The sequence below is a fragment of the Macrosteles quadrilineatus genome, unplaced genomic scaffold (assembly GCF_028750875.1).
Source record: "Macrosteles quadrilineatus isolate MER2022 unplaced genomic scaffold, UCM_ALF_1.0 Scaffold_5__1_contigs__length_97177068, whole genome shotgun sequence".
NCBI lineage: Eukaryota > Metazoa > Arthropoda > Insecta > Hemiptera > Cicadellidae > Macrosteles > Macrosteles quadrilineatus.
In genome coordinates, this window is record NW_026542598.1 from 68,329,528 (window position 1) to 68,350,608 (window position 21,081).

At 35.3% G+C, this 21,081-nt stretch overlaps 1 protein-coding gene across 2 annotated transcripts; it reads right to left on the reverse strand.

Moving 5' to 3' along the window:
• Nucleotides 1–3,851: 3,851 nt before the first annotated feature.
• LOC128994712 (syntaxin-12) lies at nucleotides 3,852–18,810 on the reverse strand. Of its 2 annotated transcripts, none has more exons than XM_054419444.1 (8): nucleotides 18,698–18,810; nucleotides 18,018–18,176; nucleotides 13,387–13,456; nucleotides 11,274–11,373; nucleotides 10,245–10,413; nucleotides 8,727–8,860; nucleotides 7,488–7,643; nucleotides 3,852–4,073 (listed from the first exon to the last, which is right to left on the reverse strand). In XM_054419444.1, exons 2-8 carry the CDS (start codon nucleotides 18,148–18,150, stop codon nucleotides 3,984–3,986), a joined length of 852 nt encoding a protein of 283 aa, XP_054275419.1. In that variant the 5' UTR covers nucleotides 18,151–18,176; nucleotides 18,698–18,810; the 3' UTR covers nucleotides 3,852–3,983. The 2 variants fall into 2 exon arrangements, with proteins under 2 accessions (XP_054275419.1, XP_054275420.1); XM_054419445.1 differs by having other exon boundaries at nucleotides 18,686–18,810.
• Nucleotides 18,811–21,081: the final 2,271 nt, after the last annotated feature.

Below are 21,081 nucleotides of genomic sequence, written 5' to 3' on the forward strand. Positions count from 1 at the left end.
CCATAAGATTAGCATGGGAAACAAATTTTTTTATAAAACTCCAGCTGTTGTCAGAAATTAAAAATGAGAAGAAAAACCTATGTAAATTGTAAACCGTCAATAATTTTGCTAATTTAATAGTATGAAATGAAATATTCACTATTTGAATTTGGGTTTGCATAAATATTACAATGGAAAAAAGCGAGAGAGCTGATTTACATTACTCCTGATATACTGAAAAATAAAAATGAGTTAACAACACTGTGCTGCATTTCTTATGAACGAGCCGATTTTCAACTATGGAAACATAGGAAAGTTATATAACACCACCAAGGTGAAGAAATAGAAATAATGTTAAGAAGAAACAAGATCAGCTTTTGAAAAGTGATAAGATATTTATAAGAAATGTTAATTCTATCGATCTCTTATGTACATCTTAAAAATGTTATAATCTTTGAGTAGAATCTTTTAAAGTAAGGCCTGGCGCACACGGTCGATTTTTCGATCGGCCGATAAAAATATCGGCCAAAAATAAATCGCCCTTGATTTATGTCCAGGCGCACACGTGGCGATTTTTTAGTCGGGAAATGGATTTTTTTGAGTGCGTTTATGCTATCCAAAAATGGACTTTGTTGAATTAACCTGTGTTTGTGCTCTTCTAATTAGATCAAAGAAAAAAAGAAGACAACTTAAATATTGGGTTCATCCGATAGTAAGTCAGAGACTTTTAAATCGACAGTTTCATAAACTATACACTTTACGTGATGACAGTAAACAGTTCTTTAATTTCTATAGAATGTCTGTTTAAAGTTTCAGTTTTTATTATAACAGCTGTGGTCTTTTTTAGCAAAGAAAACAACACAACTCTCAATGAAGTTCTGACTCCTGTGGAGAACAACAAGCGACTGGCCGATTTTTTAGTCGACCGTGTGCGCGGACTGATAACAATCTGTAGGCCTAGGCTAGGCGCACACGAGCGATTATTTTGAGGCGACTATTTCATCGGCCAATCTGTGCATCATGTATTTGAATGGAAGCGCGCACACAGGCGATCGAGAATTGCGCCGATTTTAAAATCTGGGTTTTACCACAGATTCGTAGGCGAGGCAATTGTCGCCCGAAAATCTGTAACGTACAGATTGTTATCAGTCCGCGCACACGGTCGACTAAAAATCGGACAGTCGCTTGTTGTTCTCCACAGGAGTCAGTGAACTTCAGTGCGAGTTGTGTTGTTTTCTTTGCTAAAAAAGGCCACAGCTGTTATAATAAAAACTGAAACTTTCAACAGACATTTTATAGTAATTAAAGGACTTTTTACTGTCATCACGTAAAGTGTATAGTTTAAAAAACTGTCGATTTAAAAGTCCCTGACTTACTATCGGATGGACCCAATATTTAAGTTTTCTTCTTTTTTTCTTTGATCTAATTAGAAGAGCACAAACACAGGTTAATTCAACAAAGTCCATTTTAGGATAGCTTAAACGCACTAAAAAAATCCATTTCTCGACTAAAAAATCGCCACGTGTGCGCCTAGACATAAATCAAGGGCGATTTATTTTTGGCCGATTTTTTAATCGGCCGATCGAAAAATCGACCGTGTGCGCCAGGCCCTAGATTTTCGGGCGACAATCGCCTCGCCTTCGAATCTGTGGCAAAACCCAGATTTTAAAATCGGCGCAATTCTCGATCGCCTGTGTGCGCGCTTCCATTCAAATACATGATGCACAGATCGGCCGATGAAATAGTCGTCTCAAAATAATCGCTCGTGATTACATAGTTATCATTCAACTTTTTAGTAAACTAATTCCAGGTTCTTGTTTTTAAGAATCTATTGCACGTCTCCCGTTTTTTATTTTTTCTCTAAAAATTATTTTTATGTATTAAAACTCATGGTAAAGAACGCCTCTTTTTACATTTTTCACCAACCTTTGAGCCCAAAATTTTTTAAATTATCAAAATTTAAAAAAACGGGAAACCTACAATAACATTTGACGGAAAATATGACACCAAGATCTTTTAAATCGGTCCACAATTGGGGCTACAATCAGGAAGAACTAAAACCCTTACATTTGCGCGCGCCAGACGGGTAGAGCGCACCCTTAAGAAATAAAACTCAACCATACCACTTTATTTGATAAACGTTTATGGCTTTTAAATCACACAAGTAGTGGAAACCGCAATTTTTGTTTGGGTTAATTTTAAATTTTGTATTTGATAATATAAGAAAATCTTACAAAATGTTCCAATAACATTAAATATATACCCTCCTACTAAATAATAAGGTCTAGGCCTGGGTCTTTTGATTCTCTGGAAAAGCTTTAAAATATTCTAAGAAAATTGAATTTAGCCTAAGATAAAAGGAACACCCAGTTATTGTGTTTAGGCTTAGTTAGAAATAATTTACCAGTAGTTATTGAACCATCTCATCTAATTGTTGTTTCAAACATAATATTTATTCCTAAAAATTGTTAACTTAATTTATATAAATTAGTTAATCAATTCAATTTTGCGAAGAAAATATAAAAAAAATAATAGCAGCCCCGTACCGTTCCGATTTTGTACCGAGAACCGAGGTACAAAATGTTTTACTGTATTGAATCGTACCGACCTTAAATTTTCTATACCGCAGACCCCTAGCTATTTTCCATAAAAACCCCATGAAATAACAAAATATCGGATTTTAAGAAAAAAGCAGGTTATGATTCAAATCAATGTGTTATGATCCTTATAATTCTAAACAAAAATAGTGCAGCGCCCATTGCTGTCAAAATTACGGTTCAAAAGTTATTGCAACATTTGTGATTTATCCCTATAGAATATCATAGTTACTCCCACCGTTTACCAATAAAGGTTGTTTACAAGCTTATGGGATAAAGTATGTGTACCGTGTATTGTACCAATGACTAATTTTAAATCTACTCAATGCTGTTGATGAACTATTGTTGGTTGGAAATATTATGTACAGAAAAGGATTGAAATTGTGAAATTGGTGTCTAGGCTTTTTGAAATAGATTTAACACAACAATTAGGGGAGGGGACACTTTTAGCCACCCTAGGGATTTTTTTGTCTCACTTCATGAACACACAAATAGTATATTTTACTATAAGTAAATAAAGTAACCCATTTTGGAGCAAGACATAGGTTTATGTGTGATCCTCAAAACGGAACTTTTATGAAAAGTAGTGAATGATACTTTTCATCACGATGCAAATAATCACACCCAGCTTCTTAATCAAAATATTATTCCATTGTCTAGTAATTTAAGTTTTCATATCATGTTTTAAAAGTTCTTTATAATTCAGCTGTTTAAACAATGTTTAACCTATGAACACCAACCTTTTAAGAAGCAAAATGCTTATGGAGAATAGTCAGACTGGAATTTTGGCGCTGAAATGAGCATTGCGCTCTCTCTCTCTAAGCCGATTCTTTGTCTCATTCTCTCTCACTCAGACTGATCTTCTCATATTCCCAGACTGATTTTTAACAAAGGCATTGCGATTCTTATAGGTTTTGTATTCATTGGTTTAACACATAAAAAAAAAAATGCTCCGGTTGAGCTAAACAGGAAATTTAGTATGTTTGTGTAAGGAAGAAGTTAGTTTGGGACAATACGTATGTTTCGATGGATTGTAAAACAAATTTTGTTAAGTAAATTTTGTTTTGCTGTAATGAAATGAGCCATTTTCGTATACAGAGGGATTAAAAAATCTAATCTAAGTTCCTAACAAAGAAGTTTTTGGTGGCAACCACACACAAAGTATAAGTAAAAATTCAAAATGCCAGACTTTGGGGCTCACAAAAAAACAACCATCAAATGACTTCCAGCTGAATTAAATACAATTTCTTGTAAGGTCTAAAAAACAGCTTTAGGAAACTTATAGATTGCTTTATTATGTGGTTAAACAATATTTACAGTAATATACAAATATGATAAAGTGATTTTACAGATATTTAATAAGTAGCGATTTAAAATACATTGCTCTTCAATATTGCAGAGAATATTCTAGTTGGAATAGTAGATAAGAAGAAGAAGAATCACTAAGATAGCAGATCCACAGAGTAAAAGGATGCATCTCTTCTTGCGTAGCTTGTTCTGAAAAAAATAAGTTTTTAAAATAAAACCCTTACATTGCATCACATGCTTACATGACATATTCGACATATATGATCAAGAGCTGCAAAACCCTTTCGGCCCATGCTACGAATGCTATTTTTCACCACACTATACAAAAAATTAAGAAAATACAACTTTAAGGTTATGTGGAGAAATAATAAGAGGAATCGGCAAAAATAATAAATAGTTGCTAGGCAGGGGTGACAATAAAACAAGCCTATTGCAATGGATAATATGGATACTGCTTCTGTATTTAATATACACTAGTGTACCTGTTGCTCGAATTCGAGCAATTGCGAAGCATTACAGGTTTTTTTTTTTAAACGAATAACGGTCATAATTTCCGATGACTTTATAAAAGTCGACTCAAAGATTATGGAAATACTCTCGATGTACACAACAGTTAGATAAAACCAAAATTGTTTGTAAATATCTTATCTTTTTTTAAAAGCTGATCTTGTTTTTTAGAGTTTTATACAAATGTTTCCCACTCATAGCCGCATTAGTTTCTCTATAATAACGATTATAAATGAAGAAAAAAACATTATTTCTATTTCTTCTAATTCAGTTTTATTTTTAGTAGGCCTATATCAAATTGTCCAGGATTTCTCGCTTTTTTCCATTGTAATAATTACACCAACCCAAGTATCGTCTACAGATGCAATACGCCAAAGAACATCATCTACGTGCAACACGCCTACGTACAATCTCCAAGAAGTGGTAAAAAAAGGCAGAAACCAACCTATACAATAGACATAAGTTAACTCCATAAGAAATTATTTTAAGAGTTACTGTGATATTAGGATTTTCCACTGATTTGGATTGCACATTATAACATTACAACATTACAACATCATATTGCAAAACATGACAGGATGCAGAAGAAATCGATTTTAAAATCAGAAAAAAACCTTTGCAAATACTTCATTTTGACAAATTTAGTAAATCACAATTTAAATATTAACAGCTGTTTCAAAGTAGTGTAGAATTATGCATATGGTCGTAATGTAAACAAATCTGAAGAGGCAACTTTAAAGGCTTCTGGGGCAGAGCCCCAAGGGAATTTACCTCATTCTTCTTTTGATGGCTCATCTACAGACCAAGACCTTTCTTTAGAGACCCCTACCAAGTCTCTACGCTCAGCCGTTCTCTCAAATTAGCTGTGACAAAAACCCCGTTTTCCTCCATAAGAAAAACATGGGATGGGAATTGAAAGGCCACGGGGGTAGAGCCCCAAGGGAATTCGCCATGTTTCTCTTTTGATGGCTCATCTACAGACCAAAACCTTTCTTTAGACACCTCTACCGAGTTTCTACGCCCAGCCGTTCTCTCAAAATAGCTGTGACAAAGAAAAACAGTTTCAAATTAATATATAGATTCTCGATGTTTTATGGAAATAAGCGAACATCTGATTTTCGGCCCTAGGGATGTAAAAACCTTGGTCCCCAAATGACGATGACAGCTGGCATGGAAGAAATACGTAGGTAGCTTTCAGTCTCCAATTAACGTTTGCAAAATAAATGGCTAAAAACATCTTAGTGTGGTGAAAAATAGTTTTGAAAGCCATCAATTTATATTTAACTAAATATTTATAAAACACGTATCATGAATGTCGGATAGCAGGATCATAAAAATAAAACTACTTTGCTAGATTGATTACAAATAAGATTAATATAGATAAATAGTTTGTTGGTTTTTGTCCTAACGTTATTAATTTATTTATATTAACTCTTAGTGCTAAGAAGAAAAAAATCCATTTAATACAAAATTATGTTTTGTCCAAAACTAAAAAAGAAAAAATACTATATCATCACAACAATTTTCTTTAACGTGCATAATTTATTATGAACAAAATATTCTTAGTTTCAATAGGATATTTTTGTAAACTTAAGTTCAATGAAATCAACAGTAGCTTTCCAGAACTAAATACTTTGCTTCTGAGTTCATAGTAAGAGTAAAGTTTCCAGGTGTCAATAATAAAAATAAAGCTTTACAAACGATTGTAATTCAAAATCTTTTTGGATAAATTTACTTACTTTTCATCGCCTTACATCAATTGGCACTTAAAAATTAAAACAAACCTGATATTAGTATTTGTTGCACTATCGTTTAAAACTTATAAAGGGTGGTAGCTTTGTTAGACCTATTTAATGTTGATTTTAAAAAGAACTGTCTTTTTTTATTATTTTTTTTTTACTGTTTACACAAAGTTAATGTAAAACTTAAAAAGAAATTTGCCAATCCAAATGCTCATCATGTACTGCAACGAAACCAGATGTAGTTTGAAGTTTCAGTTAAATGTACTATTCAAATCTCATACTGCAATGAAGTGATACCAAAGTAACAGTCAACATCTAACATCAACTTATTCATAGAATGTGTTTAATGTACTGTTGTACTTCCTATACGACTCTCTTGTTTACTTTTTTTAAAGAGGTTGGCGGCCTCTTTTAACCTTGCATTTGCCCGTCCATGTAGACTAAGGATCTGTGCGTGGAACGTATTTTAGCAAAGCAAGGGGTGAGCCGGTACAGTACGAAGGTGATCTGTACTCATAAAATGTTTGCGGCAGTGACCAGTATCTGAACCCACAACATCGCTGCCTTGGGCCCGAAGTACGTGACGCTACCGACTCACCTAAGCAGTTTTAAGCAGTTCATCTTTCATGTACAGTAGCACTCCAACCACCCGGATCACCAATTATCCAAATCGCTTACAGAAAAAATTTAAAACCCCTTAAACAACGGTCCTAAGAATTGTTGGAGAAGGCAAATTTTGATAAAAATTCAAACTACCCGATCTATATTGCAGTACTCGATTGTGGTACGGTCCAAATTGATTCCGATGATTTTAATTCTACAGTGTGTGTAAATTTGGTATCTGACTCAACTGTAATGAAATCAATTTCATCAACATCGTATTGTAACCTTTCTAAACCACTGTAAGTGAAAGATTGATGAGTAATCATGCAAAAAATATAAGAATAACAAGTTGAATGGGTGTCAAATATGTGGTCTGCAGGGTTTAGTTTAGACTATAAATGAAATAGTCAATGATTGGCTCTTGATTGTTCTTCCTAATAGGTAGGTAGCCTAGTTTCAGTAGTATGAATGGATATAAATGTTAACAGCCTAATACCTTAAATGTAGCTGATTTCTTTTCCTTTAAGACTTAGTGCAAAGACTAATCAACACAAGTATATTGTACTGAGTGTTTTTTGAAAAAATAACCTAGCAAAGAACCCAAACAATATGTACAACTGGTAATAACACCTTGTAAAATTGAGCCAGTACAGTTCATGCATTTGAGTTATTTGTACAAATTGCCCCCCAAAGTGTATTATTATCAATGTAAGCTACTATTGATTAAATCAGAAGCCCCCGAGTATCTTACAGTGTATTGGGCTGCCTGCTGCAGTTCGCTCGTTGCCTTGCTCACATGGACCGTTGTGTTCTCCAAGCTTGCCTCAATATTGTCCACCATCTCTCCTTGGTCGTGCACCATCACAGCTAACTCCTTAAAGATGTCGTTCACCTCACAGATGTTTTTCTACAACAAAACCATATTTTTATCTGTTAACAAAGCCAGTTAAATTATTTTTTTAATTTTTCAACCCGCGTGTGCAGGCTTTATTCATTTTGCAAAGTAAAGAGGTCAACTTTATAAAATTAATTGAGAAGAGCTTTTTATTTTTTAAACTGTGACTGCTAGACAACTCAACACCAACAGACCAAATCAGACTTAGTCCAAATCTATTTTTTTTAGTTCAAAAGTAAAAACAGCTTAACAAATTTAACATTTTATTTTTTGAAAACAATAGCCATGTATCGGTATAGTTTAATAGTTTAGCTTAGCTATTGACTAGGGATGCACAAATATACCCTCTTGTGTTCAATTTCAGGCCACTTTGTGAGCACAGGCTCACACAAAGAACTTAAGTTCGCTATCCATTTTTAGACCTTCTGCTACATATTTCAAAACACGAACAGTGGTGGAAGGTCCAATTCTTATTTTAGACCTTCCTCTCCTAGTCCAAAATGCATAGACCTTCTGAAATTTAGATCCTCAGAAACTCTCATTTTATAAAAATTTAATAAAAAATATAGGACCAAGGTATAAATTCTGCAAGATCTAAAACAGTAACATTGGATACATTTCCTTCATTTACTGTACTTTTAGACCCTCAGCAACAAGTTCAAAATGTAAATTGTATGCCAAAGGTCTAATTAGACCTTCATCAACACTCCCAAATCTGTTTATAACAGCTGGGTAGGTGAGCAATTATAGAGCTAACCTAACATCAGAAATTTCTGATTCAATCATCTATTCAATGCTAAAGGCGATCAATTCAATCAAAGTCACTAGCTTCTTAATGACTCAACTGACCCAGATATCCTGTCTCAATGAGATGTAAATACATAAATAATTAGAGCTTGCCTAGAAACCTTGAAGATCTCAAATTTGATCTTAAAGTTTGTAGCTTTTATGGTGCACAACTCGCCCAGCTAAAACCTTCATATGTCTGTAAATGTAAAACATGTTTGCGTCAATGTGAATTGTTGATTTATTTGAATGGTATTGTCATTTCACTACATCAGTGAAAATAAATCGCAATATTACAACAATCCTTACCTCCAAAACCTGGATGGACTGCTCCTGTTGCTGCAGCATTTCCAAGTCAAGGTCATCCTGGAGATTCTGCTGTGCCTGCGTCTGTGATTGTCTGCTGTCCTGCAGCTCAATCAGCTGGTTGGAGAATGCGTCATCTGCAACACAAACAGTCAACTTGTTATGATCAATTGATAAAAACCCTTTAAGAAGCGCAATGCCTTTGTAAAAATTCAGTCTGGGAATATTTTAATTTTGGATATTTCCGGCAACGGCCACTATGAAGCGAAGGCGCTACTATTGCGAGTGTGCTAGCCTGTGCATAGGAGCTTAGAGTGCAATTAATTCGATAGACCTGCTCCATCTATTGGTCTTATGTGATTGTTGATAAAAAATAAAGGTTGTTTAACCACAGTTACCCACTGAATTTTTCTATTTATTATGTATTCAAGGCATCCTACTAATCACCAATGGCAGTTTGATATGTGATAATGCTGTAACCTGGGTAGTTTTGAGCCTGCCTTTAGCTTAAGACTTGACATGTTTAGCCTCTGGATCATGTATTTTACAAATACAAATGTAAATACTAAATACCTGCTGTGGATGTTAATGTAAATTTATTTGAATTTGAATCTCATGGGGAAAGATAAGTGTTACTGTTTATAACTTTCTTACCAAGAAGAACTTTTAATGTTACCTTGAATTAGATTTTTCAAATAAAATCAAATCTCTTTATTTAACATAAAAACTATATATGCAAGACATATCAGACTCAGGAATTATTCCCCCGAACGGACTACAATAGACCCGGATATGTACAAGCTCGTGCTCGGGGAAAGAGAGTATCTATACCTCATTCTTGTATACTTATGGTTAGTGAATAAGTTTATTTCAATCTAAGACCAACATGAAATAGAAACTCTAGCACAATACTCTAGTACTGCTACACTGCGGCCAAAGTTCCCTAGAATATAAGAACGTCATCCTGCAAGAGCGGAAATACTTAATAAGGTAATTGAAAACAATATGTGTAGTAATTTTTTCAATCAAATTCTGATTTGTGTAAAATACGATGATTATTTTTGCTTTATTCCTGAGGTGTACCCACTTATTCGAATTTCTGCATCAGAATCGGCACAATTCCCAATCAAAGTTAGGATAATCAGAGTTCTACTGCAATATCTTTCCAAACCCTATATAGATTTAATCAAGATGTACTATCAAATTACAATAAAAAACAGTTTCTACTGTACAGATGATGACATTTACGCATTTTCAGAATTTTACCCCCGGGCAAAACTGACGTCACTGCCAAGGAGGTTAAATTTCCGCCCACTAGTGTTAGCCACACTAGGTGTTTGAGTTTGCACAATATGAGTTGAATAAATAAAACTGTGAAATTAATCAGAAAAAAATGAATTAAAAAAGGAAGTTTATTCCCTTATGAGATCAGTTCAAAATGTAAGACCTGGCATTTTTTTGACGCCAGTTTTGTCGAGGGGATAAAATGTTGGCAACCCACAATAGGTGCACTTTTATTACCTCCAAAAATATCTTTAGAGGATGGCGGTGGAGCTATGTTGGAGTTAGCTCGTACCCTCCGAACTTCTTCTTTTTCTTTCTGCAGTTCGAATCTTTGGATATCCTGGAATGCATTTGCAGCAGCAGCAAACTCCTCATGTAGTCTGTCTTTCTGCATTTTGAATTCTCTCTGCAAAAATAAATTAAGTAAGTCCCTAGCTATTTGGTGGTTCAACTGGACCCAGCTGCTCTTGATCGTTGGGCTTTTAATAGATGGTCCTGACTAATGGAACAGCTGGTTTTAGTCAGTAAGATAGGTACACAAAGCATCTAACTTCATTGTACCAAGGCCTCACTAGAAAAACAGGCCATGCTGCAGGATCCATGACGTTACACTAGTGGATAGATTCATTGGTAGATTTACTGCCATATCCCATATGTTTTAGGTAAATAAGCTGGCTGTTTGTAAGATTTTAGTACAACTATCCACCACTGTGACGTAGTGTTGTGCTGCTCGCGCTGCAGCATGGCCTGTTTTTCTAATAGGGTCTTGATTGTATGCTCATCCTTAACTTATATTTGGGTTGAAATACACAGCTTGGTGGTGACCCCATGTTAATTGGTAACAATAATGATAATGGTTAAATCAACTCTTTGAGAGAATATTTTTAATAGAGAAGTAGCTATTAGATTTTGTCTGATGGTTAAGGCCTGAGTGTGTGAATGAATCACGCTATTAGATATATTTATATTTTCTCTATACTCAAGCTGTTCTTCAAATTCTGAAATTTGTGAAAAAAATTAAAAATTATAGGTTTTGCAGCGGACCAGTGGGAAAGTATTATTTTACAAATAAATACAGTAGATTTATAATTTAGTTAGTTTTTCAGCTAAAATAGTTTTAGAATAGGTTAGAAAAAAAATTGTCATGACATCATACATAAATTGGACAGAGACTTATAAAATCTGTTTTAGCTGATCTATTACAAAAAGTATTGACTAATCTATGCTATTACCCATAATACATTGATATGATGGATAATTATTCACCTCATTTATTGAATGTGCAGGCAAAGGAATGTTATTTAAGTCTTTCAAGTTCAGGTTTGTATCTTTCACCAGATTCTGGGTGTAGTGTTGGACCTCGTGCCTGAAAAAATGTTTTCCCATAAACAGTATTAAGCAAAAATACAATGAAATCTATATAAATAAAATTAGAGTTTTGTCTGTACATTGCTTAGAATAATGAACTTTTTGGTTATTTTTACATTTCATAGGTCAGAGAAACCGAATCAAACCTTATCTCAATTTCTGTCTGTCTGTCTGTCTGTCTGTCTGTCTGTCTATCTGTCATTCTCTTGGTAACGCTAAAATACGCACTTTATTACAACTACTCCTCAATAACTATAGCACTGTCCCGCCTGAAACTTATTTTCCAAATACTATACATATATGAGATGGTTTTAGACGTATTTCATCGAATATGAGACAGTTAGATATTTAACAGTAAACCCTTGAAAATCAAGTTTTTGTCGATTTTTGACGTGGAATTTCTGGAAGCCCATGTTAACCTTATGAGAAATGAAATTATTGAATCTTAACAGCTGTTTCAATTAAACAAGTTGGTTCTGTTCTGTGATGTTCAATAGCATTAAAGTTACAAGGATTACCAACAGGGTGCAGCACTAGCACTATTATTTCTTTTACATTTATGACAACAGCTAATTTGCAACCTGGAGGCGAGTGAGCGTAGCGAACGAGCTAACCTGAAGGCAAGTGAGCGTAGCGAACGAGCTAACCTGAAGGAAAGTGAGCGCAGCGAACGAGCTCCAACATACAGGTGAGTGAGCGTAGCGAACGAACTTCAACCAGGACGTGATTGAGCCATGCAAACGAGATCAGATAGTAAAAATAAAAGTAAGCCTACCGTTATAGGATCGACCGGCAGACACAGAGGTAATTTAACCTTTTATTGATTGTCATACCGATCCGGAACAACAAAAAACAACATAAAATGAAGCTATGTATAATAGTTTGGCCAGCATATCTTAAAATATGCAAACCAACTGCTGTTCGTTATATAAGAAGGTTTCAACTGAATATTATAAGATCCCCGTGCGTAGAACGGGTACACAGCTAGTCATGAATAAAGTAAGTCGTTTGGTTAATTTACATTTAACAAATTCTTCTTTTATCATACTAGATTTTTAGTAGATAGGCCTACATAATTAGATTCCAATAAAACTATGGAAATGGTTTTCAAAGATAGCGAGTTGACAATACACTATTTGATAAAATTTGAGTACCTTATTTTGGTTGCATTTAACTCAATAATCATTTTGACGGATAAGAAAATAAGCCTATTTAAAACTTACATTTTAACTCTTTGTTCAAAACCTTAGATTTATCGGTCTTAGACTACTACTTAAAACTTACATTTCAACTCTTTGTTCAAAACCTTAGACCTATCGGTCTTGAATTAAAACAAAAATATATTTTGTCAAACCAAAAATATATAAGTACTGTAATTCTTGGTCTAGGACAAATCAGTAGCAAAAAATGATCACGTAGAGTCATAAAAGTTACGGTACAAGATTTTTGGTCCAGGATCATGTGACTTGTGCAGCCCACTTGCATAAGTTCCCTGTGAGGGGGGATGAGGCAGGAAGGAAATGTTTTGGATTTCTTGGAGAAAATGGCCATTTGGAGGGTTGAATGTGTCCTGTTGTTCCCTTTTCAAAGTCCAATCATCCAATTTTGTGGCCACAATGTCATCTTTGAAACACCAATCTTGAGATGATTTTCAGTAAGAAACTGACAGTGACTAACTTAACCTAGCCAACCAAAATAGGGTTGTATTTCCTGTAGTAATTATGATTATGGGGGAATACTATATTGTTTTATAGGAACATTTAATGATGCAGGCATCACTTCTGCCACTACCCAATCAGTATTTCTATCTCTTTCCATTGAAGGGAATTGAACTCAATCTTCCAACCCCTTCTTGCAGTCCTACAACCTTTGAAGGATTAAGTAAGACTAATGATTCGCCATAGAAACAAAAACTAATGAGCGAATGGGCCTGTCGTTCGTTTCACTTTAATTTATTTTACTATGAAAAAGTTTATTTTACTATGATGGTAGACTAAGTAAAAACACTTACAACTCATTCTTCATTTGTTGCGAGTCTTGGGGTGTCCCAAGAAGGTTTACCATCCGTTTCATGGAAGACACTGGAAAAGGAGAGCAGTTAGAAAGTCACTTATGTTAGAAACGGGAACAAAATATACAAAACAGCCGCACTGGCCAACCGGTATAAATTGCATTACTTTTAAAGAGGTTAACACCTAGCCGCAGTAGTGACGGAAACAAATTGAACGAAAATTGTATGCCTCATTAGAGGTTCTAAAAACTTTTACCCACAGCACTTTGACTCATGGGAATAAAAGAAGGTTGTTCAAAAGCAAACCAAGGCAGAACAGGACTCATACTCACAAATACTTTCATTACTTGAAGTGTGCAAGCGACTATAAGATGTCACCAATTCAATATTTTGGATTGGTAAACAAATATTTGATCCCATATTTGCAATGAGATAAGTGTCTGTCTGCCTTGCCAATTCGTTAAACGGTCCAGTTTTCACGTGAAACTTAGTATAAATATTGTAAATAATGTAGGCCTACATGGTTTTATTATTAAGTATGGCGCAATCTATCGAACTAGTTCTGGTAAAGATGAAGAGTGCAAGTATTCAAGAAGCGTAATCTATATAATTAATACGCTACATGAAACTTTGTCGGTTGAACTCCTCCGCCATTTCTTAACCGATTTTATCCATTGACGTCTCATTGGAAAGAGCGTGTCGCGTAGATTTGCAAACTGGCATTACATTTTTTAAAAATTCCCTTGGGCTCTGCCCCAGTGGGTTTGAAAGTTCCCATGTTATCCTTATGGAGAACTTAATTGTTTACATTTTGATCAGCTGTATAATTTAATTGCTGTTATTTATTTTTCAATTCGAAACGCATTGAGTACATTTATTTACTTTTTGAGTTTGTGTAAACATAACCCCCAAGTTTGATGGTGTTAGTATGGTTGTATCTTAAATTTGTGTATTTATCGTTGTTTTGTGTTGCTATGACGGATTGTGTTAGCTTGATCGTAACTTTAATTTGTGCATGTATCGTTGTTTTGTGTAGCTATAATTTGTTTATTTGTTGTTTCTTTCTTTCAAATGCCTCCGACGCGACGGCAACGCGAAACATAGGCAGGAGACGTAATCGTGATAACGACCGCAGCTACAGAACAGTGGCGCGTAATAGGCTTTAACTCATCACAGTCAGCACCTGACCCTGGACAATCTCAACTATTAGGATACAAATGCACCCTAACACTACTCCAAAACGACTTTTCGCTCTCAATTGGCCCTCTATCAATGACCTGTGTTGCCTGTACAGCGAGGCATTTTGAGAAGGAGAAAACCGGCCGGAATGCTTTAGGTTTATCAATAACAAAGATAAACATGGTCTAAGTTACTCACCGGTAATCTTTAGAGTTGACTCTTTTAAACTCATTGTAAATATGACTGTTATTTGTTTTGAAATAACTTCTGTAATACTTTGCAATTGCTCGAATTCGAGCAACATGTACACTAGTAAAGATAAATGTGGGATGGGACGGATGTTTTGTTGGCTTTGTTAATGACCAAGTCCAGTTCTTTCTTAAGTCAGAACCATTTATGAAAATCCCTAATCTATATATTATAATTTCTGAAGTACTTTTTTTTGTCCGTACTTCCTTAATCTTCTTTAATTCTTAACCAATAAACGACATGTCATTTTAAATCTCTTTTCACACAATACATCAGAAAAGTACATAGAAATCACTAATTTTTAGTTGTTTTTTTTTATGTGATCTATTTTATCATTCTGCAAGTAATTTAGACTTGAAATGTTTATTTACGTTACTTTTCAAATCAGAGTGATTTGTTTTTACTTCACCCATGACGACCAACATACTTAGTCTGTGCTTTCTACGATAAATCAAATCAAAATGCCTTTATTCTTGAGCGCTTCTCAATACAATATTGGTTTACAGAACAACTTACATCACTAAAACTAAACATTTACAAGTCAAATATCTAAACAAATTATGTACAAGAATAAAACAACAACAAAAAATTACATGCCTGCTTTAGGCCTACAATGCATTTTAATCTTTTTTTAAAGCTGAGGCCAAAAGGCTTTTGAACTGATAGGGGAGGTCATTCTAAATGGTTGGGCCAGAATAGGAGAACCCACTCCTCCCTATTTCCAAATTAACTTTTGGAAAGTGGAGGAGGGTGTCCTGCCTAATGCCCCGTCGAGCAATTGCTCCACGTGTCACAAGTCTCTCCACCAGGTATTTTGGTTCTCTGTGAGATAATACCCGATGGATGAGACAATTGTCTAAACAAGAACAACACAAAAGTAAGTAAGTTACCACATGGATTCTTTGGCTTTTATATTTCTTTATTTACGACATTGCCTTCATTTGGACATACCTACCAACCATTTTTATGTATCGTTAAGAATTCCATATTCTTTTCTTTATTACAGGTTTCAATGAATGGTTATATTGTGGTTGTGTTGAATTTGTTACCGACAGGAAACGGTTTACTGTAGCCTATATCAATTTTATTCGGTTCCTTACCAAGGGACGTGCAAAGCTTTATTGTTTCCATTACAGTTTTTGAACTCATTAAGCCCTTTAGGTTCATTACCTCATAAACCCATGCTAAAAAGAACTCTATTATCATGTTGATGAGAAACCTAAAGCAGGGTCCAAGAATTTTTGTTGATCTCTTGGGCACCTACACTATCAAAGCGAAGTTGGCTGACAACGGTCAAACAAAGGAATAGTCCAAAATCCTTTAAAACTGACTAAGAAGGAATTTCCCTTACAAGTTACCTTTGTCTGGACTTTAACACTTTCGCTGCAGCCCGCTAGATGCCGGGACGGCGCCAGGAGCTAAGCAAACGCTCGCCGCTGCGTGACATTGCCGCCGATACACTGAATTACAGTAAAAACAACAGTAGTTATACTGAATGGCAATGCTCTGCAATAAAAATGGCTTTTGGCGTAGTACTAAGTGATTCTGATAGATAGCAGCACTACCCAGGTTACAGTCGATAAAGTAGAGTCGCTATCTAGCAGGAAAGAGATGGAACAAAGCCCTGTTCCAAACGACCCTGGTGGTGATTTTGGGAAACTATATTTTTTATTGTCAGAAAAGTACGTCCCCACGAGCTGCAAAGAAATATAGGACGCTTGCGACAAGCTGGCTTATCCATGGCAACGTTAAACAACAATGAACGGTGACGTTCCGGAACGTTCCTAGCTCCTGGCGCTGTGGCCCGGCTGACGTAGCGAACGTGTTAAATAAGGCACATGGATTGGCAGACAGACACTAAGGAAGGAAGGATTACAGTAGGTGTCAGACCCCGTTTTTTACATGTTCAGTTGTTTGTGGCTTTGTCAAGGGTGAGCTTTTTCAGTTAAATCTATGCCTGTGTAAAAACAAAGCCATCAACACAAAAATTTTATATAGCCATATTATTACTTCAAGAAGATAGTGTTCTAAGAGGTCCTATAAACATGAAAAAATGTAAATAACTTAACATTATATTTTGAAAAAGTTAATAATCTAAAATGTAAACCCAAATCTATTCCTAAAAGTAAGAACCCGTACTTAAATCAACAATGCACTTACACAGTATTACCTGTATGTTGTGTTCTTCAATTACGGGATTTGAGAAGGATTCAGTGAGAATGATTCAAGTGTGTCGGCTAGTATTAACAAATCCTATCTTCTTTCGGCTAAGGAATTGAATTTCTAATGCTAATTTTCAGACAAGTGGTTATAGTGCTTCCTGTTTGCCTAGTAGTTACAAGATAGCTGGAATGTACTATAGAAAAGTCAATTACTATTTTATGGATTCAAGACTGGGCCCAGCTATCCTTGATCATCAAATAATAAATTAATGGTCCTAGCTAAAAAAAAGCAGCTCTTCTTAAGGCCTGCCGACACTGGCGCGGTATACTGCCACCGGTGCGGTAGGTACAATTTACCCTCGTACCACAAAAGTGCTGCATGCGCTATTTTTGCTGCGCGGTATTTCAGCGGTACGCATATTCTCAGTGTAGAGCAGTTGTCAGTTGAGTTAGCAGCATGCCTCCTGATCGATTGATAGAAGTAGGTACCACATACAGCGTACCGCGCCAGTGTGGGCACCCTACCATACAGCTACCGGTGTATCTGACGAGGCGGTATTAATACCCATACCATAGTGTATTACCGTTGTACAAATCCTATTTATTAATAGGAAAGCACATTTCTTGAAAACCTTTTTTCTCAGCTCGGTGCATCGCTGGGAAAATCCACCCATAACTTACAGTTAAAAGATATTTTCCTGTAGATGTGCAGAATCCCTTTGGAAATTAAAATAAACTAAAAAATGAATTTAAAATTAAATAAATTTAACAGGCCTTTGTCATTTTGGTGACGAAATAACAATGAAATATAACTTAAACAGAAAAGCAAAACAAATGGAAGAAATTCCTATCACATGTTTCATTTACAGCGTGGGGTGAAAATAAAGTCTGTGACACATTAATCTGCATATTTTTGGTCAAGTTTTCAACTGTTGGACAACCTCTAGTTTAATTTAATCTAAGCTTAACTTACAGCTAAATTTAAACAACTCTATTATAAAAAATGCTACACTATCCATATAATATCTATAAAAAGCTTACCGTTAGAAGAAATCTTTTGTATGTTTGTTCCAATCTTCTGAGCAATTTTCCTGAAGTCATTTGATCGATCTGAACCAACTCCATTAAACTGGTAGGAATTGGAGCTGTAGCCCCCAAAGCTGCCTTCCATCATGATTGCTTTTGACGATTTTACACAGTCTGAAACATATTTGACATAATCTAAATTGAGTTTAAGTTAGCTTAAAGCTGACTTAAATAAATTATGTTTAGCCTAAAGTATTGTGACTTAAGTTAAATTTAAGATAAGTTACTTACTACATTTTTTGTTAGGCCTAGTAAAATTGTTTGTTTAAGCTTTATCCATTTGGAAATAGCCTAAACCTTCAAGGCAGATTGGTAAAAAATAGTTAGGCATAAGTTATCCTTCATTAAGATTGAATAGCAAGGGTAGGCCTTGCAAATTGTGCTAGGTGTAGGCCTATTTAGAAAATGTAGAGAAATAACTTAAGTTTCAATATAGTATGATAGGGCAGAATATTAGGCATATTAATTAGTTGCAATCTCGTAAACACAGATATAAAAGGAGTCAAAATATATTACTTGTCAAAAGTGATTAGCTCTCAAACAAACCCTTCCCCCATGGCCACATTAGCTGTTTTAAGTTCTTGGTGTTGATGATAATTGCAAATATTTATTATAATTCCTACCTTAGTACTCACCAGGATACTAAAGGACTTTGCACAACCAATAAATGCACAGTAATTTTCTAATTGCATTAGATTTCTAAAAACAAATTCACTAACTGACAGACTCACACTGACGCACTACTTCATGTTTGACGTACGACAAGCTAGCTAACATTTGTCTGCAACTTCAGGTTAGCCACTCTGCGATTGTTTATTAACAGTTGTATAAATGTGCAGTACTATTTAAAATGTTGTGCAGATTAACAAAGCGGTTATTAAACATCTAAATAAATGGTATCAGCAATCGGACACATACTTTCTCCTATTTACCCATTATCAACAGCCCTTATCATTTGTAAGCCTAGTGAGTAACTATCACGAATACTTGAAAAAGGTTTTATTCTAGTACTCGTGGTAACTATTATGGGGGGAATCGCAAAAGTTGCAGTAACTTTCATACTGTAAGTTAAAAGTTACAGTGCACGATAAAAGTACTTTACGTTACCGTTACTTTTCCGTGTATAGGCACGGCAAAGGACAACTTTCCAGCCTATCAATACGTATAAAAAAGTACCAGTTTCTGTGTAGTATGATGTACAATGCTTTTACGCATACAGGTGGCCATCAGCCTGTAGTCAGACTCCTCTAGGCCTATCAGACTAGATTACTCACTAAAAAACCACTCCACTCTGTTGTACACAGACCTGGGATTGTTTGTCACATTACTTCAGGTCAGGTCAACGTGTGATCTAGACCACGGCCGCCTTTAACTACAGGCCGAGGCCTGGTAGAATTGGCAACGTCGCAAGTGGTGTTGTTCAGTGACAGACGTCCGATGGCAGACAGGTGACATCAGCTCATCAATTCGCACTTTAAATTTAAATTAAATAAGTATAGATTTACTTAAATTTAACTTTCGATTTAAATTTATGAACATAAATTTATTAAAATATTTAAAATAAAACATACAAAATTGAAAACCGAAATAATATGAATTAAAATCTATATCTGTACATTTTTTAAGCGGAGTCAATATTGTCACAGTCCAGTAACCAATCTATCGTAAATACCACGGTCGCCTTTAACTACAGGCCGCGGCCTTCGAACTGGCAACGTCGCAAGTGGTGTTGTAACAGCTGATTTTTTGGAAGCAACTAATGGTATTTGTGTATTTACGAAAGATTGATTACTGGACTATGACAATATTGACTCGACACTTACAAATGTACAGATATATATTTTAATTCATATTGTTTCAATTTTTAGGTCTGTATGTTTTATTTTCAATATTTTTCATAAATTTATGTTCATAAATTAAAAATTAAATCAATAAAGTGCGAATTAATGAGCTGATGTCACCTGTCTGCCATGTTATCTTATGGTACGTCTGTCACTGAACAACACCACTTGCGATGTTGCCAATTCTACCAGGCCGTGGCCTGTAGTTAAAGGCGGCCGTGGTTAATACACAAATACCATTAGCTGCTTCCAAACCAAAACAGCTGTTACAACACCACTTGCGACGTTGCCAGTTCGAAGGCCACGGCCTGTAGTCAAGGTGGCTGTGTCTAGACCCTCCTGGGCTCACGCAGTTTCTGGCATTCTATTCCTATATGGTGAAGGTTGAGCTTCTAATAAATTAAATGTGCTATATGACAAATATATTAGTAACTTACTAGCTGACCAACTATTTTTATAGTTTAAATAAACATACTTTTGACTAAGGGAATACAAAATTTATAACAAACTAGCTGTGTACCCGTTCTACGCACGGGGATCTTATAATATTCAGTTGAAACCTTCTTATATAACGAACAGCAGTTGGTTTGCATATTTTAAGATATGCTGGCCAAACTATTATACATAGCTTCATTTTATGTTGTTTTTTGTTGTTCCGGATCGGTATGACAATCAATAAAAGGTTAAATTACCTCTGTGTCTGCCGGTCGATCTTATAACGGTAGGCTTACTTTTATTTTTACTATCTGATCTCGTTTGCATGGCTCAATCACGTCCTGGTTGAAGTTCGTTCGCTACGCTCACTCACCTGTATGTTGGAGCTCGTTCGCTGCGCTCACTTTCCTTCAGGTTAGCTCGTTCGCTACGCTCACTTGCCTTCAGGTTAGCTCGTTCGCTACGCTCACTCGCCTCCAGGTTGCAAATTAGCTGTTGTCATAAATGTAAAAGAAATAATAGTGCTAGTGCTGCACCCTGTTGGTAATCCTTGTAACTTTAATGCTATTGAACATCACAGAACAGAACCAACTTGTTTAATTGAAACAGCTGTTAAGATTCAATAATTTCATTTCTCATAAGGTTAACATGGGCTTCCAGAAATTCCACGTCAAAAATCGACAAAAACTTGATTTTCAAGGGTTTACTGTTAAATATCTAACTGTCTCATATTCGATGAAATA

Excerpts from the sequence above, each read along its gene's own strand:
- LOC128994712 (XM_054419444.1), bottom strand. The coding sequence starts at position 18,150 with ATGATGGAAGGCAGCTTTGGGGGCTACAGCTCCAATTCCTACCAGTTT. Across the intron at positions 13,457-18,017 it reads ACAAAAGATTTCTTCTAACG|TGTCTTCCATGAAACGGATG; the intron begins GTAAGCTTTTTA and ends CTCCTTTTCCAG. Across the intron at positions 10,414-11,273 it reads CTGCACATTCAATAAATGAG|AGAGAATTCAAAATGCAGAA; the intron begins GTGAATAATTAT and ends TTATTTTTGCAG.